This window comes from Oxyura jamaicensis, chromosome Z, assembly GCF_011077185.1.
Source record: "Oxyura jamaicensis isolate SHBP4307 breed ruddy duck chromosome Z, BPBGC_Ojam_1.0, whole genome shotgun sequence".
Lineage (NCBI taxonomy): Eukaryota > Metazoa > Chordata > Aves > Anseriformes > Anatidae > Oxyura > Oxyura jamaicensis.
In genome coordinates this window covers 29,616,521-29,632,155 of record NC_048926.1, presented here as the reverse complement: position 1 = coordinate 29,632,155, position 15,635 = coordinate 29,616,521, and the positions used below count along the sequence as shown (strand labels likewise).

The following is a 15,635-nucleotide window of genomic DNA, read 5'->3' as shown; positions in this document are numbered from 1 at the left end:
ATACTCCCAATAGATTTTCAAACTTGTAAGATACATTTCTACTCCCAGTTCCATCCCATATAGTACAGACTCGTGCTCTGCATTTAACCAGACACCTATAGATACATGCACATGGCAACACAGAGAAATCATATCTCAAACCTACCAGCTGGCTAAAGAAAACCTCCTTTTATGCAAGTTTCTATTGTATGCTCTTGTGGAGGAGTCAGACCAGAAGTGTTAAGTTCTTAAGGGCAAAATCAGTAAATAATAATCAGAGAACTGTTCATTCTTCAGTTGCTGCACTCATCATTTTAGGTGAGTACAAAAAACTGCTGCAACACAAGCTCCCCAGCTGTAAGGGAGCAGAATTGTTCAGCTGCACCTTGAAGGGACAAAGATGCATATATAAAAGACCAAAACACTTATGTATTTAAGTGTTTTGTTTTCTACTGGCTTGAAGAACCACTTAAAAGTACACCTGTAGTTCACATACATCAACCAACTCCAGTAAGTCACCCAGGACCATACTGCGTATTAAAGTGAAGTTATAAAGATGTCACTAATGCCATGACCATTCCTCCCTCCAACACACAGAAACAGAGAATAGAACTACTTACTACAGATATAAACTGGGCAAAAAAAAAAAATTACTTTCTTCATTGAAGACCATGAAAACCACCAAGCACAATGAGCTGCCCCCTTTCTTATTCAACAGCTCATGCACACAGTAAAACTGCTCTCAATTGGCAACACTGCACTCAGCCAAATGCTGCAGTTAAAGACAAGAGGTCAAAGTGTCCCATTCTTGCATACAATTACGACAGCATACTGTAAGGGGAGGAATAGGCTGCAAGTCTGTGCCTCTGGCAGGAAACTTGCCCCCATTCCTGCTTTCCTTTTGAGTGATCAAAGACAGACCACATTTGAGATTCTCATAACTGCAAATCAAACAAGTTGGACTATGCTCAAGAGAGCTCCTGAATTACAACATCTAGTATACCTTGCTGTGAGGGATTTTTGCCTTCTTCCTATGGTGACAGCAGGTTCACGACATATGGTATAGAAGCAATAAGCAAAAAAGTAAAGAACAAAAAGACATTAACTACATTTTCTGCCCTTTTCTTTGTGAGGGAATAAATCCCTCCCCACTTCTATCTCCAATGATACTTGTGCAGGCAAAGAGCTAACAAACTGCTTTTGGTAAGACAACAGAAAGCTTAGTTCATATGCGTGCAGTGAAGTGTAAACTGAACTAAAATTTAAGTTCCCATCCAACATTCTGCTAGGCTCGTTAACAGCTAAGATGCCAAGTATCTGACATATAACAAAACTACATTTGTTATTATTGGATTTACAGACAAAACATATCTATTTTAGTGCTGCTTTGTGTACCATGGAAGGTATTTTAACTATTTGTTTGCTATTGAAGAGTTTGTGGAAGGTGCTGTTCAGTTTTAGATTTACTCGTTCACTATTGCTTTTTGAACAGTGTTCTGAACACAGTGCTTCTGTGACATGCTGGTGGAATCTAATTTTGTTTTCATTCTGTGGAAAGTCACTGTGTGTTGTCTGCATGCATACTCAGTGACACAGGTATGCGTCTGGGACTTCTAAGCTGGTAGACCTGTTTAAAAAAAAATTGCTTTTAACGAAAAAACAAGGTAAGAAAAGGATACGCAGTTCCTCTGATGCGCTTGACTTTGCCTGGGTCTGTGAACTGAATAGGCTGCAAGACCTTTCTCACTGGGCAAGTAAACAGTATCTCTCCACCCCCTTTGGGAGGCATTCCCCTCCGGTTGATCTAAAAACAATAATGGAGGAGAAAACAGGTTAGTAAAGAACACAAATAATGTATATACATGCTCAAAAATTATAGCTTTTATTTCACATAAAATAAATTGTTATCATTATGAGTACTATGCAAGTGCAGGTGAGAAAAAGACATCCTAAAAGCAGAAAGATTTTTTTTCCACCAAACCTACAACAATAAAAGATTTATTTTTTTTTCGCTCCTCACCTCTCTCATTTCAAGTACAGTAGGCATGGCTTCTCAGTGAAGGAAAAACAAACACTAGAAAACAACACCAAAAAACAAGAATCAAACAAACAAAACCCCCCAGCCTTTACTAGGGAGGCAACACTGGTGTACTACTTCTCTCTAATTGCAAATTTGTACCTCATTGCTGAAGAAAGTGTCATTTCTCTGATGCTTGATATGCTTAGGTGAGACCAAAATGAACTTGTTCCCACAAAAAGGCCTGGCCATCCTAGGCTGGTCCTACCACCCTAACCAGGGATCAGCCCAGGCCCTAGTCATCAGGAACACCTACAGGGAGAGGATAGAAAGGGCTGTGGGGAACTGGAGACCAGCACTGCTGTAGCTTCGCTGGAGCAGGGTCTGATGGTGCCAGCAACACTACTGTGGGGTTCTGCGCCACTGGCAGGGTTAGGGGAGGAACTGGGAGGACACGGTGGAGCATGTAAAGACTGCTGGCGCAAGCAGGGCCTTCATACATTTTAAATGAGCATTCTTAATTTTGAAAGACTATAATTTCCTCTCTTGAACCTAAAAACCTATTCCTCACTCAAATTTACTGAGCCTGTGGAAAGTGTACTCTTTATAGGAAAGTTTATTTACTGTTATTTCCTAAACTGGAAGCAAACATTAATCAACCAAACACAGATCCAGCTCCTCTGCTGGTAAAAAAGACTTTATTATTTCTCACTAGCTCTAAGCATGGGACAAAAACAGGTGGAATGAAAGAGACATTACATTAAGTGATGAGGAACAAGAAAGCAAAAAGGCTTCTTAATTTGCAAAAATCTCTAGGAAACAAAAAAGGTCACTGATATTTTTTCATGTTCTCTACCCATAGCCTTCACATGTCTTCTATTACTGACCTGTATTCACTGTGTGGTACCATACTATTTAACACTTATCAAGGAGAGGCAATTTAATGTGTGATGTGACTAGGTATCTGCTAGAGAAAGAGCAGCAAGCGCTGCCCTTCTCTGTGCATGGTTACGCTGCCCAAAAGCGTACGGTCCCATGAAGCTGTTCAAAGCATCATTTCAACCTGCGCTGGCAAAAAAAAATATATATTTTATTACCTTGATTTCCAGACCTTCACCATCAATTCCAAATTTTTTCAGCAGGGGTAGAGCTGTGGCCTTAAGGTTATCAACCTACAAAATATAAAATTTAAAAACCAGACTCTTTATTGGAAGTTACGTAAGTCAGTAATTTAAAAATCATTGAATTATGAGGTTCCTAACAAGGATGTGGCTCTTCTGCCCTAGGTATTCTAAGGACAGACATAGGAATGCAGCATAGAGATCAGCTACTCAAACTGGCACGAGACCTCACTACTCACAAAATCTGCCACAGCAAACTATGGAGATGGAATTTCCTATTCTGGATTTCTTCCTCGGCCTGATTTTTATTAGGTTTTGGCTAAAACTGCTCATTTGTTTCTCTGAACAGTTACCAGTTGTTGAAGTTTCCAAAAAATGATATTCTTATGACATTGTTAAAAAATTCCTATAGCTAAATCTGTGATGAGAGCAAGAACCTTCATATTTTCAAGGAAGCCTTTCATTTGCCAGGAGGGACTTCGTCCTTTTGTCAAGAGCTTCTCTCCATCTGCTTCTGGGAAACAGAAGCTTCTAGGTAATTCCAGTTGACAAAGAAGAATCTGAAGTGGGTGACAGATCATCCACATACTCCCTTTGAGCCAGGTGCTCAGCAGATCTAGGTCTCAGCAGCATTTTCCTTGCCACTGGTACTCCTGTTTGTTAACTAAGATAACAACTGCCCTTTGTCATGTTCTTCCTTCTGCTGAAACTTCAGTAGCATTGCTGAAGGTGACAAAAATGATTTAGCAGTGCAACAGCACGAGGAATTAGACAAGACAAACAGCTTGGAGAGATGGGACCAGTACAGCATGACCAAAGAGGAACTAGAATCCAGGTGGAGAAGAAAACAGGCACACAGACAGCAGTTTGAGTAGCCAGAAAAAAAAAAGCACCCTCCTTTCCATGGTTTCAACCAGAATCCATGATCCTTGAATTTCATTCTCTCTGCTTTGCAGACAGTACAAGCCACTGACAAAGTACTAGCACATACCTCATCTAAAAGGTTAGAAACAACCTGTTAGTGCTAACTGAGCTGCTACAAGTGTATGCTACAGTTCTCATTTTTAAAATTCTGCTATTCAACATACTTAGTTTCTCAGACAGGGATTTGGAGTTGCTTTTAATAGTAAGTTTCAACATTTTAATGTCTTCTTAAAAAAAAAAAAAAAAACTAAGTCTAGAATTTATTTATATAAGAAACAAGTTACACCCCTTTACTACCTTAATCCAGCCCTTCAGTATTAATCATTAATCACACATATTTGACTTTTGGAACAAAACTCTTCACTAACATGCATATGCACAGACACACAGGAATACCATTGTCACAAGTGCTGAAATTTCCACGTGCTGGTCTGGTTTGCCTAAGGTTACACAATATTTATGCCTTTTTTTTCTGAAAAAGCAGGTACCAGTGAAAAAATAAAAGCTTCACCACAGAGGATAGGAAACCCCTTCCCCTCCTCCATATCCACTTTTGTGATTCCAGGGACTGAAGCCTATCTCTGTAGAAAGCCTGTTATGGCAACATCAGGAAGCTGGATCAATTTCAAGTCTGGTTTGTCTGTTTCCAAGAGTTTCAAGACTTGCTGTAGTTTTCAATCCTGAGACCAGTGCCAGGCATGATACTTACTGGGTACCAGACAGATACACAGTAAGAGACTGTCTCTATTCCAAATTTGCAGCCTAAGCAGAGAAGGTAACTGGCAGTATCTGAAGCTGTGGAAAAGGCCGTTTTGATCAACAGATGAGTCCGATGAGTTCATGCAGAAGAACTTAAGTACTTCACTGGAAGTAAAGACAGTAGCAGAACTGAGATTAAAAACCCTATTTTCTAGGCTCATGCCTATCACTCAACCACAAAACCATCTTTCAGTTCACCTTGGAGGTAAGTTATTCCATATTCAGAGCAGACAACACATCATCAAGTTTACCATAACAAAGGCTTCAAACAACTGAGGGCACTCCTCACCACAAATGCCAGAAAGCTGTGAGTTGCAAGACCCATTGCTTGTTCACAAACTAGTTGGTGTAAATACCACCCTTTTACCTTTAAGAAAGTCAGTGATTAAAAGAAGTCCTCAAAACAGTAAAAAAAAAAAACTGGTTTGCAGAATCCCTTAACCAGTACAAAGCTGAAAAAAAAAAAAATCACACAGAATAGTCTAGGTTGGATGAGACCTCCAAGATCACCAAGTCCAACCTCTGACCTAACGCTAACAAGTCCTCCACTAAACCATATCCCTAAGCTCTACATCTAAACGTCTTTTCAAGACCTCCAGGGATGGTGACTCAACCACTTCCCTGGGCAGCCTATTCCAGTGACTAACAACCCGGTCAGTAAAGAATTTCTTCCTAATATCCAACCTAAACCTGCCCTGGCGCAACTTTAGCCCATCCCCCCTCATCCTGTCACCAGGCATGTGGGAGAATAGACCAACCGCCACCTCGCTACAGCCTCCCTTGAGGTACCTGTAGAGTGCAATAAGGTCACCCCTGAGCCTCCTCTTCTCCAGGCTGAACAAGCCCAGCTCCCTCAGCCGCTCCTCGTAGGACTTGTTCTCCAGACCCTTCACCAGCTTTGTAGCCCTTCTCTGGACTCGCTCGAGCACCTCCATGTCCTTCTTGTAGCGAGGGGCCCAAAACTGAACACAGTACTCGAGGTGCGGCCTCACCAGAGCCGAGTACAGGGGGACAATCACTTCCCTGGACCTGCTGGCTGCGCTGTTTCTTATGCAAGCCAGGATGCTGCTGGCCTTCTTGGCCACCTGAGCACACTGCTGGCTCATATTCAGCCGACTGTCAACCATCACTCCCAGGTCCTTCTCTGCCAGGCAGCTTTCTAACCACACAATTCCCAGCCTGTAGCACTGTTTGGGGTTGTTGTGCCCCAGGTGCAGGACCCGGCACTTGGCCAACTGTATGAAGTTCAACAAGGCCTCGGCCCATCGGTCCAGCCTATCCAGATCCTCCTGCAGAGCCTTCCTACCCTAGAGCAGATCAACACGCACCTAACTTAGTGTCGTCTGCAGACTTGCTGAGGGTGCACTCGATCCCCTCATCCAGATCATCGATGAAGATGTTAAAGAGGACTGGTCCCAGTACCGAGCCCTGGGGAACGCCACCAGTGACTGGCCTCCAACTGGATTTGACTCCATTCACCACAACTCTCTGGGTCCGGCTATCCAGCCAGCTCTTAACCCAACAAAGTGTACGCCAGTCGAAGCCATGATCAGCCAGTTTCCTGAGGAGAATGCTGTGGGGGACGGTGTCAAATGCCTTACTGAAGTCAAGGTAGACCACGTCCACAGCCTTTCCCTCATCCACTAAGCGTGTCACCTTGTCATAGAAGGAGATCAGGTTCGTCAAGCAGGACCTGCCCTTCATAAACCCATGCTGACTAGGCCTGATTGCCTGCTTGCCCTGCACCTGCCGCATGATGACACCCAAGATAATCTGCTCCATGAGCTTCCCTGGCACTGATGTTAAACTAAGAGGCCTATATTTCCCTGGGTCTACCCTCCGGCCCTTCTTGTAGATGGGCGTCACGTTTGCTAACTGCCAGTCAACTGGGACCTCCCCCGATAGCCAGGACTGCCGATAAATGATGGAAAGCGGCTTGGCCAGCTCCTCCACCAGTTCTCTCAGTACCCTCCGGTGGATCCCATCCAGCCCCATCGACTTGCGTACATCCAAATGCTGTAGCAGGTTGCCAACCATTTCCTCATGGATTGTGGGGGCAACATTCTGCTCCCCATCCCCTTCCACCAGCTCAGGGTACTGGGCGTCCAGAGAACAACTGGTTTTGCTGTTAAAGACTGAGGCAAAGGACAAAATAATAATAAAAAAAACCAACAAAATTAAAAAAGAGACCCAACAGCATGTGCTTGTCCCTTTCCTAGGTAGCCATTAGCTTGTCTACTTAGCCATTAGCACTGCACAGAACAGCATTTATCCCTACCATACAGTACTGTTCAGTTATAGGGACCTATGCTGTGCGTGCACTGGAGTTTAGCAAATTAAAAAAAAAATAATACTAAAGTCTGTTGGAAAAACTTTTTTTTTTTCCTCTGGAATTACAGACAACTGCTGAATTTTGATTAACACTGAAATTTATTGCTCCCAAGCCAAAATTTCATATGCTAGTCTCATGCCATCGTGAAAATAACTTCAACTGAAAATCCCAAGGCACTGCTGTAAAATGCTTCAGCACTTGCAAGCCCAAACATTAAGAACAGTTACTCTAAAACTAGGTTATCACAGCATTATATTATCTGTCCGAAAAAAAACCATGTAGAAAAAGAAAGGAAACTAAGACAGTGATGAGTTGCATGGCTCTTCGATTCACTTCAAAAAGGCACTTTATAGAAGCTGTTGGGGAAGTGCGGGGGAATGTCTTTGTAAAGAAACTAGAAACTATGACACCTCTGCATGCCAGTCCCATGCATGACTGGTCCCACAAGCTATTCAGGGTCAGTGGTTGCATAGAAGGACATAATGCATAATGCAAACACAGGTTTCCAATCAATGGTTCAGGCTAATGTTCTATGTGGAGACCTCTTCCTGAGAAATGCAAGCAAAGCATTATTTTCCTCTCCTTTAGGATGCAATAAACACACACATTATCACTATGGTCCAAACTGGCACAAGTGCACATTCCCCTGCATTTCAGAGGCCACAGTATTCCTCCAATTACTGCTTGCACAGTTATCCCTAATGGTGCCATCTGTAAAAGAGCTTTTCATTGCAACCCACTGGTGGGCTATTAGTGTATGTAAACAAACACATCGTCAATTTATACCCCAGGAACTCTGCCTGACCCATGCCTCACTGAACTCAGTCGAAGGCTTTCTTTCCAGTAGCCATCCTTTAGAAACAGCCTCTCTTGTCTGGTCCACTCCCACTCCCTGCAGCAGGAGATCTACTGGGATCCCTCTGTCTGTCCTCCCAGCCAGAGGGTGTCTGGCAAAGAGCAAGTTCAAACTCGCAGCACAGCAATTGTATCCAACAGATATGCGAGGCTGTCTTCACAGATGCAAAAGCTGCAAGCTCAGTGCTGACAGATTTCAGAATGCCCACTGGGTCAGCCTACTTGCCCACTGCTTCCGTGAGGGAGAAGTCCCACTCCTGTGGCTGCGTCTGTGTTCCTGCTACTTAAATTAGGGATGCTTCCACTCACGCGAGGATATTTCCTGCAGAGTTCACCTAGCTCCAACATAAAGATACATGTTTAAAAACTGATATTCCTCTTAGAAACTAAGCTAAACTTGGAGGAAAATAAACAACAACTTGCAATTCATATAAGCAGGTACTTTGCTTATTGTAGCTACTAACTTGAGATTGAGAGGTTTTTATATGAAGAGCACCAGGCAAAACTCCTTGAATATTTTAAAGGACCCATAAGTATTTACAATGGCTTTCTTTTCCTTCTTCCCTTTGGACAGTCAGAAAGAGTGTAGATGGATAGACAAATCTGAGCATCCCTTTTGAGGCATGAATAAATAAGAAATTTTCACCCAGCTGCTAAGCATCTTCTGCTTACTGAACAATGAGAAGACCAAGTCAATTTAAAACCAAGTTTCCTGAGCACAAAAATCATTTAAAACAGCACTTAAAATTGTGCTTTTAGTTTCAGCAACTTGCAGAGGCATATGCTGTACAAAGTACCTTGTAAAACTCCTTAAAGTTGTTATCAGTGTTGTTTAATCCAATAGGCAGCTAAGTATCACAAAGCCTTTTGGTGTCTCTCCCCCTGAGGGGGCCAAGAAAATCAGAAAAAGAAGTAAAACCATTTAATAGGTCAGAAGAGGAAATAATAATAAAGGAATAACAACAACAACAGAATACATGAAACAATTGCTCACTACCTGCTCACTACCTGCTGACCGAGGCCCAGCCAGTCTCCAGGCAAGGGCAGCCAGCTGCCTTGGCCAACTCCCCTGTATCACGGGGAAACTCAACACCATATAGTAAGGACTACCCCTTTGGCCAGTTTGGGTCAGCTGTCCTGGCTGTTTCCTCGCAGCTTGTCTACCCCCAGCCTCCTCACGGAGAGGGCAGCATGAAAAGCTGCAAGCCCTTGACATAGTGTAAGCACTGCTCAACAACAGGTAAAAAATACCTGTGTCATCAATGCTGTTTTTCTCTTAAATCCAAAACACAGCACCGTACCAGCCACTATGAAGAAAAATAACTCTCTCCCAGCTGAAACCAGGACGAGCGTGCATCTAGCTTGATGTTTATTCAGGCAATTTAAATAGACATAAGCCAGGTTTAAACCAGTTTTAGGAACCAGTATGAAGTTATCACCATTTAGCAAGTTACTACTATACATTAGCTGAGCCCCAGTAAACACGGCTGTGTTTCTACAGCACCATGAACATAAGATACAAGGCATTAGCACACAACCCTGCATTTTACTTACACCTGCTGCAGGCTGAACAGCAGACACACTTTGAGGTACTGTGATTCAGCTGCTGTATGGCAACACCATTCCATGTCTGAGTTTTAGCCGCTGCAAGTCCCCTTCAAGCACAAACTGGCTCTGTTTCTCACACCTTTTTCAATTAAGATTGGTTAATCTCTGTTGGCCCACATGTCTGCTGCCTGAAGAGTTAAATTCCAAAATCAAGATTCAGCTGCTCAGGTAAGCGTCCAAACTTACTTGAAAACAACATTCAGATTGGACTGGTCTTCCTCTCTAAATTCTTGAGGGAAAAAAAAAGTCTCCCTTGTGGTGAAAAAGATGCAGTCAGCCAAAAAAAAAAAAAAGACTTGGTTCTTAGTACTTACCATTTCTATGACATTTTTAATAATGGTGACTGAAAGATTAGAGAGCAAGCTCCCGTTTTTATTTTATTTTTGATTTATTTTTTAAACAGCACTTCAATTATCCTTTGGCTCATGTGGGTGTTGCACAGAGCCACAGGTGAGAGAACAGTTTTCAAAGTGACAAGATAAATGCAGTTGAAAAGCCCTAAATAATAGCAGGACTCAGAGGCTTGTCTAATATCTGCAATTATATTTAAACAGTTTAAAATGATTACAAATACAGAAAAAAGTTCTCTGATTACAGTGTTCCCCTCATCTACTCAGAGGAAAATAGGCTCTGGTTGGGATTTTAAAAACAAAAAAAAGGAGGGCTTTTTTATAAAAACCTTTTTTTAAAAAAAAAAAAAAAAAAACAACCAACATATCCCATAACCATTACCCCAGTGTTTTAATCCCATGATCCCCACAGATAATTTTTGTAACAAGACTATTTAAACAAAGGACTGTAAATCATCAGTAACAGAAATCAAGGCAAACACCCCATAGTTATTTGATCTACTTATGCCTTTTAGCTTCTTTCTGAAGAATCAATTACATGCAGTATTTCTGCTACTTTCATTTATTGCCATGTGACTTAACAGAAAGAAGGCTTCAAAGCAGCATCGTTACAACTATATCCAGCATCTATCTGGAGAGGAAGATTCCTTCTCCGTCACTCTCAAATTTCATGAACAATTTCTTCTTCTTACAGTAAAGAAGTGAGAAACAACCCATCTAACTCCTAAGAGAACAGGAGAAGTAAACAAGTGTAAGGTCCTCACCCCACACTCAGTTTCCAGATGAGATAACAGAAGCAGTACAGAAGCAAAACTCCAAAGGTAGATTACCAAATGCAATTTGTAAAGATCAAAGGGAACAGTTCAGTAGATGTTTGATTCAGAAAGCTTGCTGACAGATGCAGTAATACCAAATATTTCTTAATGTGAAAGATGACAGAAACAGTGTCTTTTAGAGATTTCTTCCTCCACTTTGTTTAGAAGAAAAAAATTAAATCTTTCTCTGGTACATAAATTTTATTACTTACCGAAGGATCTACTTGATCATTTGTTACTCCCCTCAGGACAATCTTCAGTGGATGTTTCATGAAAGGTGCCAAGCAGAGCAAACTTTCCAGGTAGTAGCCAATACTGCGACTGGGGCTGCAGTCATGTTCCAATGAGCCTCCGTACAGAAGACCAGGCTGGTAATATAAGGTAGTACCTGGGGAGGAGGCCAAGGGGGAATCAAATTAGAGCGCTGGCAGCACACTAGCCATTACTGCAGCATAACGACACTTTGCAACAATGTGAACCAACACACTGGGGACAGCAGAATTTATAAGAGCTGGGCAGCACTTCCACCACACCACTTCTGTGTCTACGTTTAATAAATGGGTTGAGGCAGATGACTGTCCATTTATCTTGCACATTGTTTCTCCTCCTTTCCCTTCCTCCCCCCTTATCAAGAACCTCTCAACAATCACCAAAATGCTGAAACAAGCAACTAGCATCCCCCACAGAAACTAAATCTTCAACAGACTTAAGACATTGCTGTCTCAGCATATCTAGTGGTATGCCATCTGCTTTACTGACCAACAAGCCTTAAAATCCCCTGTAATACAGAGAGGACAAGAACCAGCTGAGGTTTCTGCATGGGATACTTCTCACTCAAACCAACTCCCCTCTGAGCATGACTGGGCAAGTACAAACTTTGCCTTGTACAAAAACCCACCCCAGTTCAGGGAGACCTTCCACCACATACCAAACAAATATCAGTCTTCAACTTGAGCACTACAGTTTCCTAATTGCACTACACTGTGGTGGAGCACTGATCTTCTTGTGTGCAATCTATTAGTATAAAGCTTCTCTCCTTCGTTATTACTAATCTACTCAGTCAATGCCATCTAAACACTTAGCTGTAGCTTTTAATTCAGTGAATCAAGTGATACAGTCTGGAAGACTGGAACAGAGGAAGAAGAGAAAAAGATCTCACCTGTTTGGTTTATCTCAATCCTAGAGCCATTGGTCACTTTGTCAATGAGGCGAATAAAACTTGCTTCAAAGTCTGAGGAGTAGAACAAAGAATTTTGAAGTTACTTAAAATTTACTCCTGAAAACAGTAAGAAAGGTCAACACACATTTTCCCTGTGATGAACCTCCCTTGAAGGCAGTAAGGCTACTCTCACTCTTCAACACATAGTTTAATTTCACCACATGAGAAAAGGCAGTTAACATGAGAACAGAGGCATCCATTTGACTCTTAATGCTTACAGATGTCTCAAATCAACTCAGACACACTTAGAGATGACTGCTGGATTACCCACATAGCTCTCCCCTGCACACAGCAAGGGGAGAGCAAGTGACAGAAGTTGGTGTATCTGATCACAGTGGTCCACAGGATCACTCAAACCCAGGATAAAGCCTTTGACAATTTACATTTTGCTCACTACAGAAGTCATTTTTGCATATATGCACAAATCCTAGCCAACAGGACCCTGTGTAGTTAAGTACCACAAGCTAATCACAGCTTCCCATTACCATTACCCTCTACAAAATCCTAAAAGAAGCTGGTGTTCATTTGTGAAGTGCTTCAGCCACACAGCTGTTCCACGAACACAGTCACCCTTGGCTATCTGCAGATCTCAGAGTTTTTCATTTCCAAAACTATCAATGACATAATTAAGACTAGAGAAACACAAGTTTTTCTAGTGTTAGAGAAACACTTCCCATCGTATTGCTTTGGCTTAACATGCACCCTGGAGCAGCTTACTCAGCTAATTACTCAGTTTCTCCCATTTCTGTGGAATCCTGCTCACAGATATGGGACAGAACAAGCACATCTATTAAAAAAGCAGCAATACTCTCATTCTTAGGGATCCCAGGTTGGTGTAGACTTGGCACAAAGGACAACAACTTTATGCAGAGTTCAAAAGTCAGTTAGTTTAGAGACCAAATGCACCTGCATAATGGTCAGTAAGTTGTAGTTTCATTGCTAAGGAGGTTCTATCTCACTTCTTAGACAATACTATGATTTTTCTTTCCATATGAGCTCTTAGTACGCAACAAACATTTCAACAAAGGAGCTATTTGCTGACATTACAGTTTGTTAATATTTGCGTAATACTGTTGATGCACCAGTCACACAACAGCGGTTCTGCTCTCTGTCACAACAATTTCTAAACTCAAAGTTTGTATGACTGCAGTGGGACCTTTTCCAGCGCAAAAGCCCATCCTTGTGAACACATTTACCTCTTGGAAAGCAAGCTCATAGGAAGGTTTTCACTGCAAATGCTCTGGTCATGAAAAGCTGAAAGAACTGCTTGTTGAATTACCAACATAAATTAGGGTTTGTTGTTCTTTTTCTGTTATGGTCATGGCTGACATGATTCAGTCCATGCTTGGAAAACAACATCCTACAAATTTGGCAAGAAACACAAACTTCAGCTCCAAACTTTTTGTGGTAATACTTGGGCTCGTAGTATACGTTAGGTCAAATACATACGAATATTTTGACAACTTCAGCAGAGGATCTTTAGCTGTGAACCGAAGCCTGCTCAGGAGTCAGAGCTGCATCAGCGCCGCTCTCATCCGTCCTGCACCTCACACCTTACCCAAAAACGAGCCGCGAGGATACAGCCAGCCCTCCTGCTGCTGCCACCGCCACGCTTCGTCGGGTACGACCTGTTGGTGACTGCTGCACTCAGTGCAAGCACTGCGCCCGGTGCCTGGCCGGCCCCATGCTCCCATAGGTAAGACACGGGTCCACACGCACTCGAACACTGACACACAAACCAGCGAGCGAAGCCCACGCTCAGATGCAGCTTTTTGCACCAGCACACGCCTCGGTAGTGCCTCCTCCTCCTCCGAGCCCATCGCACCGCCCGGGGGCATTCAGCGTAGGGGTGACGGGGATGCAGAGGGACGGGGACGGCCAGCAGCTCCCTGAGCAAGCCTTCCCTCGGAGGGATCCACGTGGTTGCAGCCAAGCGCCTTGCCCTTCCCTCCCCTTTCCCTTCCCCTCCCTTTTCCCTTCCCCTCCCTTTTCCCTTCGCTTTCCCCGCCGCCTGCCGCCCTCGGGCACGAACCCCCCGAAACCCAGCACCCCGCGGCCACCGCAGCCTCGCCCCCACCTCCGGCACCCCCGAGGGCTCCCGGGCACGCCGCGGCCCCCAGCTTTCGGCCCCCGTGCGCTCCGGCGGCGGGACGGGGAAACCCGGGGACCCCCCCGCCCCGCCCCGCTGCTCACCGCGGAGCCCGGGGTCCTCCTCCCGGGCGCGGATCTTGCGGATCTTCAGCGGCCGCCCGCTGAGCGTGGCGAGCACCAGGCGCTGCCGCAGGAAGTTGCAGCCCGCGTAGCTGAGGCAGTGCGAGGAGCCGCCGCCGCCGCCGCCCGCCATGCCGCGCCGCGCCGAGCCCAGCCGGTACCGGTGCGGCTGCCCGCGGAGCCCGGCGCGCCCACGTGGTTGGGAACAGGAAGCGCGGGGACAGCGGGGAGTCAAAGGGCGAGGGGCGGGGCGGCGGCGGCCGTTGGGCGGTGGCCGGGGCGGGGCGGCCGTTGAGGCGGGGCCGGGAGCGAGGGCTGAGGGGGCCTCGTTCCGCCCCCCCTCCCCCCCCGGGCTGCACCTTAAGTAATTGGGGTGCGGTCCGTTGCTGGGGACGCGTTCTTGCAGACTTATTTATTTATTGTTACTTTCCTCCCCGGTAATTTATCACTGGCAGTCCAAAGGAGAACTAATCAAAGAGCAGGGTCTGATTTCCAAACTTCAGGTCGTGCCATTCCCTTAACTACAGCAGTAGAGGCCGACTGTCCTTAAATCGGAGTCTGAGTAAAGCTTTACTCAGCTGTAGTGAGTACTTTAAAATCCCGAGTTTTAAGAGAAGCATGCGTTACAGTGAGGGTGACAGCGGTAATTGCTGGGCTACATCTATGCATACAGGGAAGAAAATTCCTTGTGTTAAGCAAAAAGCAAAAAAGAGCCAGAGTGATCTGACAGAACACCCCAAGCTGGAAAGGACCCACAAGGCAGTATTTTCCAAAGATACGTTCTGTGTCTCCCTCCCGTGCATGAACTCATGTCAGATCTCACTCCTGAGTAAATGCAATTTCTGCGTTGCTGTGGATGAGGTCAGATTGTTGCCGGTGAGCAGCGGGGTCTGGGCTGCTCTGCCAGCAGGGATGAGCCAGGAGCCGTGGGTGATCACTGCCCAGCCTGCACCGTGCCCTCACGGAACAGGGCACTGTGGTGCCGCGTGTGAGCACGGCGGTCAGCGTGGGGCGCTGGGTCCGCCGACAGTCCCAGCATAATCTGTCAGATGTAGGATCCATCTCTCAGCTCCATTTACAAAGAGGAGCAGCTAGAGATAAAGCTGCACCATAACTGAGGAGATAGGACAGGACTGGTGTCCTGCCATGGTATGGGACTGGAGGTAGTTTAATCTACTATGTACTTTAGGCAAGGATCTAAATCTCAGACTTGAGCTTAACCAGAGATCCCAGGCCTGTAGTCAGAGACTACTGATGAAGATGCTGAGAGCTATTAATACCTGTTGGCGCATGTAGGATCCCAACAACTGTCCTCAACATCTGAAGTGAGAAATACAGGTCCTAGGAAGCAATTCTTCTCATTTTCTTCTGTGCAGTCCTTGCACAAAGTCAAGGTCTTCTCTCTTGCTTCTGCTCCCCCATCAGCAAGGCGGCTGGGTGTCTGC

The 15,635-nt window shown here is 44.6% G+C and overlaps 1 protein-coding gene across 1 annotated transcript in view; it reads right to left on the bottom strand.

Moving 5' to 3' along the window:
• Window positions 1-14,422, bottom strand: part of RCL1 (RNA terminal phosphate cyclase like 1) — a 33,467-nt gene extending 19,045 nt beyond the window's left edge. Inside the window, exons 1-5 of the mRNA XM_035310183.1 lie at window positions 14,173-14,422; window positions 11,920-11,991; window positions 10,973-11,148; window positions 3,094-3,168; window positions 1,659-1,783 (exon numbers count right to left, since the gene is read on the bottom strand). Of these exons, the coding sequence (XP_035166074.1) occupies window positions 1,659-1,783; window positions 3,094-3,168; window positions 10,973-11,148; window positions 11,920-11,991; window positions 14,173-14,323 (599 nt within the window). The 5' untranslated portion in view covers window positions 14,324-14,422. The remainder of the gene's footprint in view (window positions 1-1,658; window positions 1,784-3,093; window positions 3,169-10,972; window positions 11,149-11,919; window positions 11,992-14,172) is intronic.
• Window positions 14,423-15,635: the final 1,213 nt, after the last annotated feature.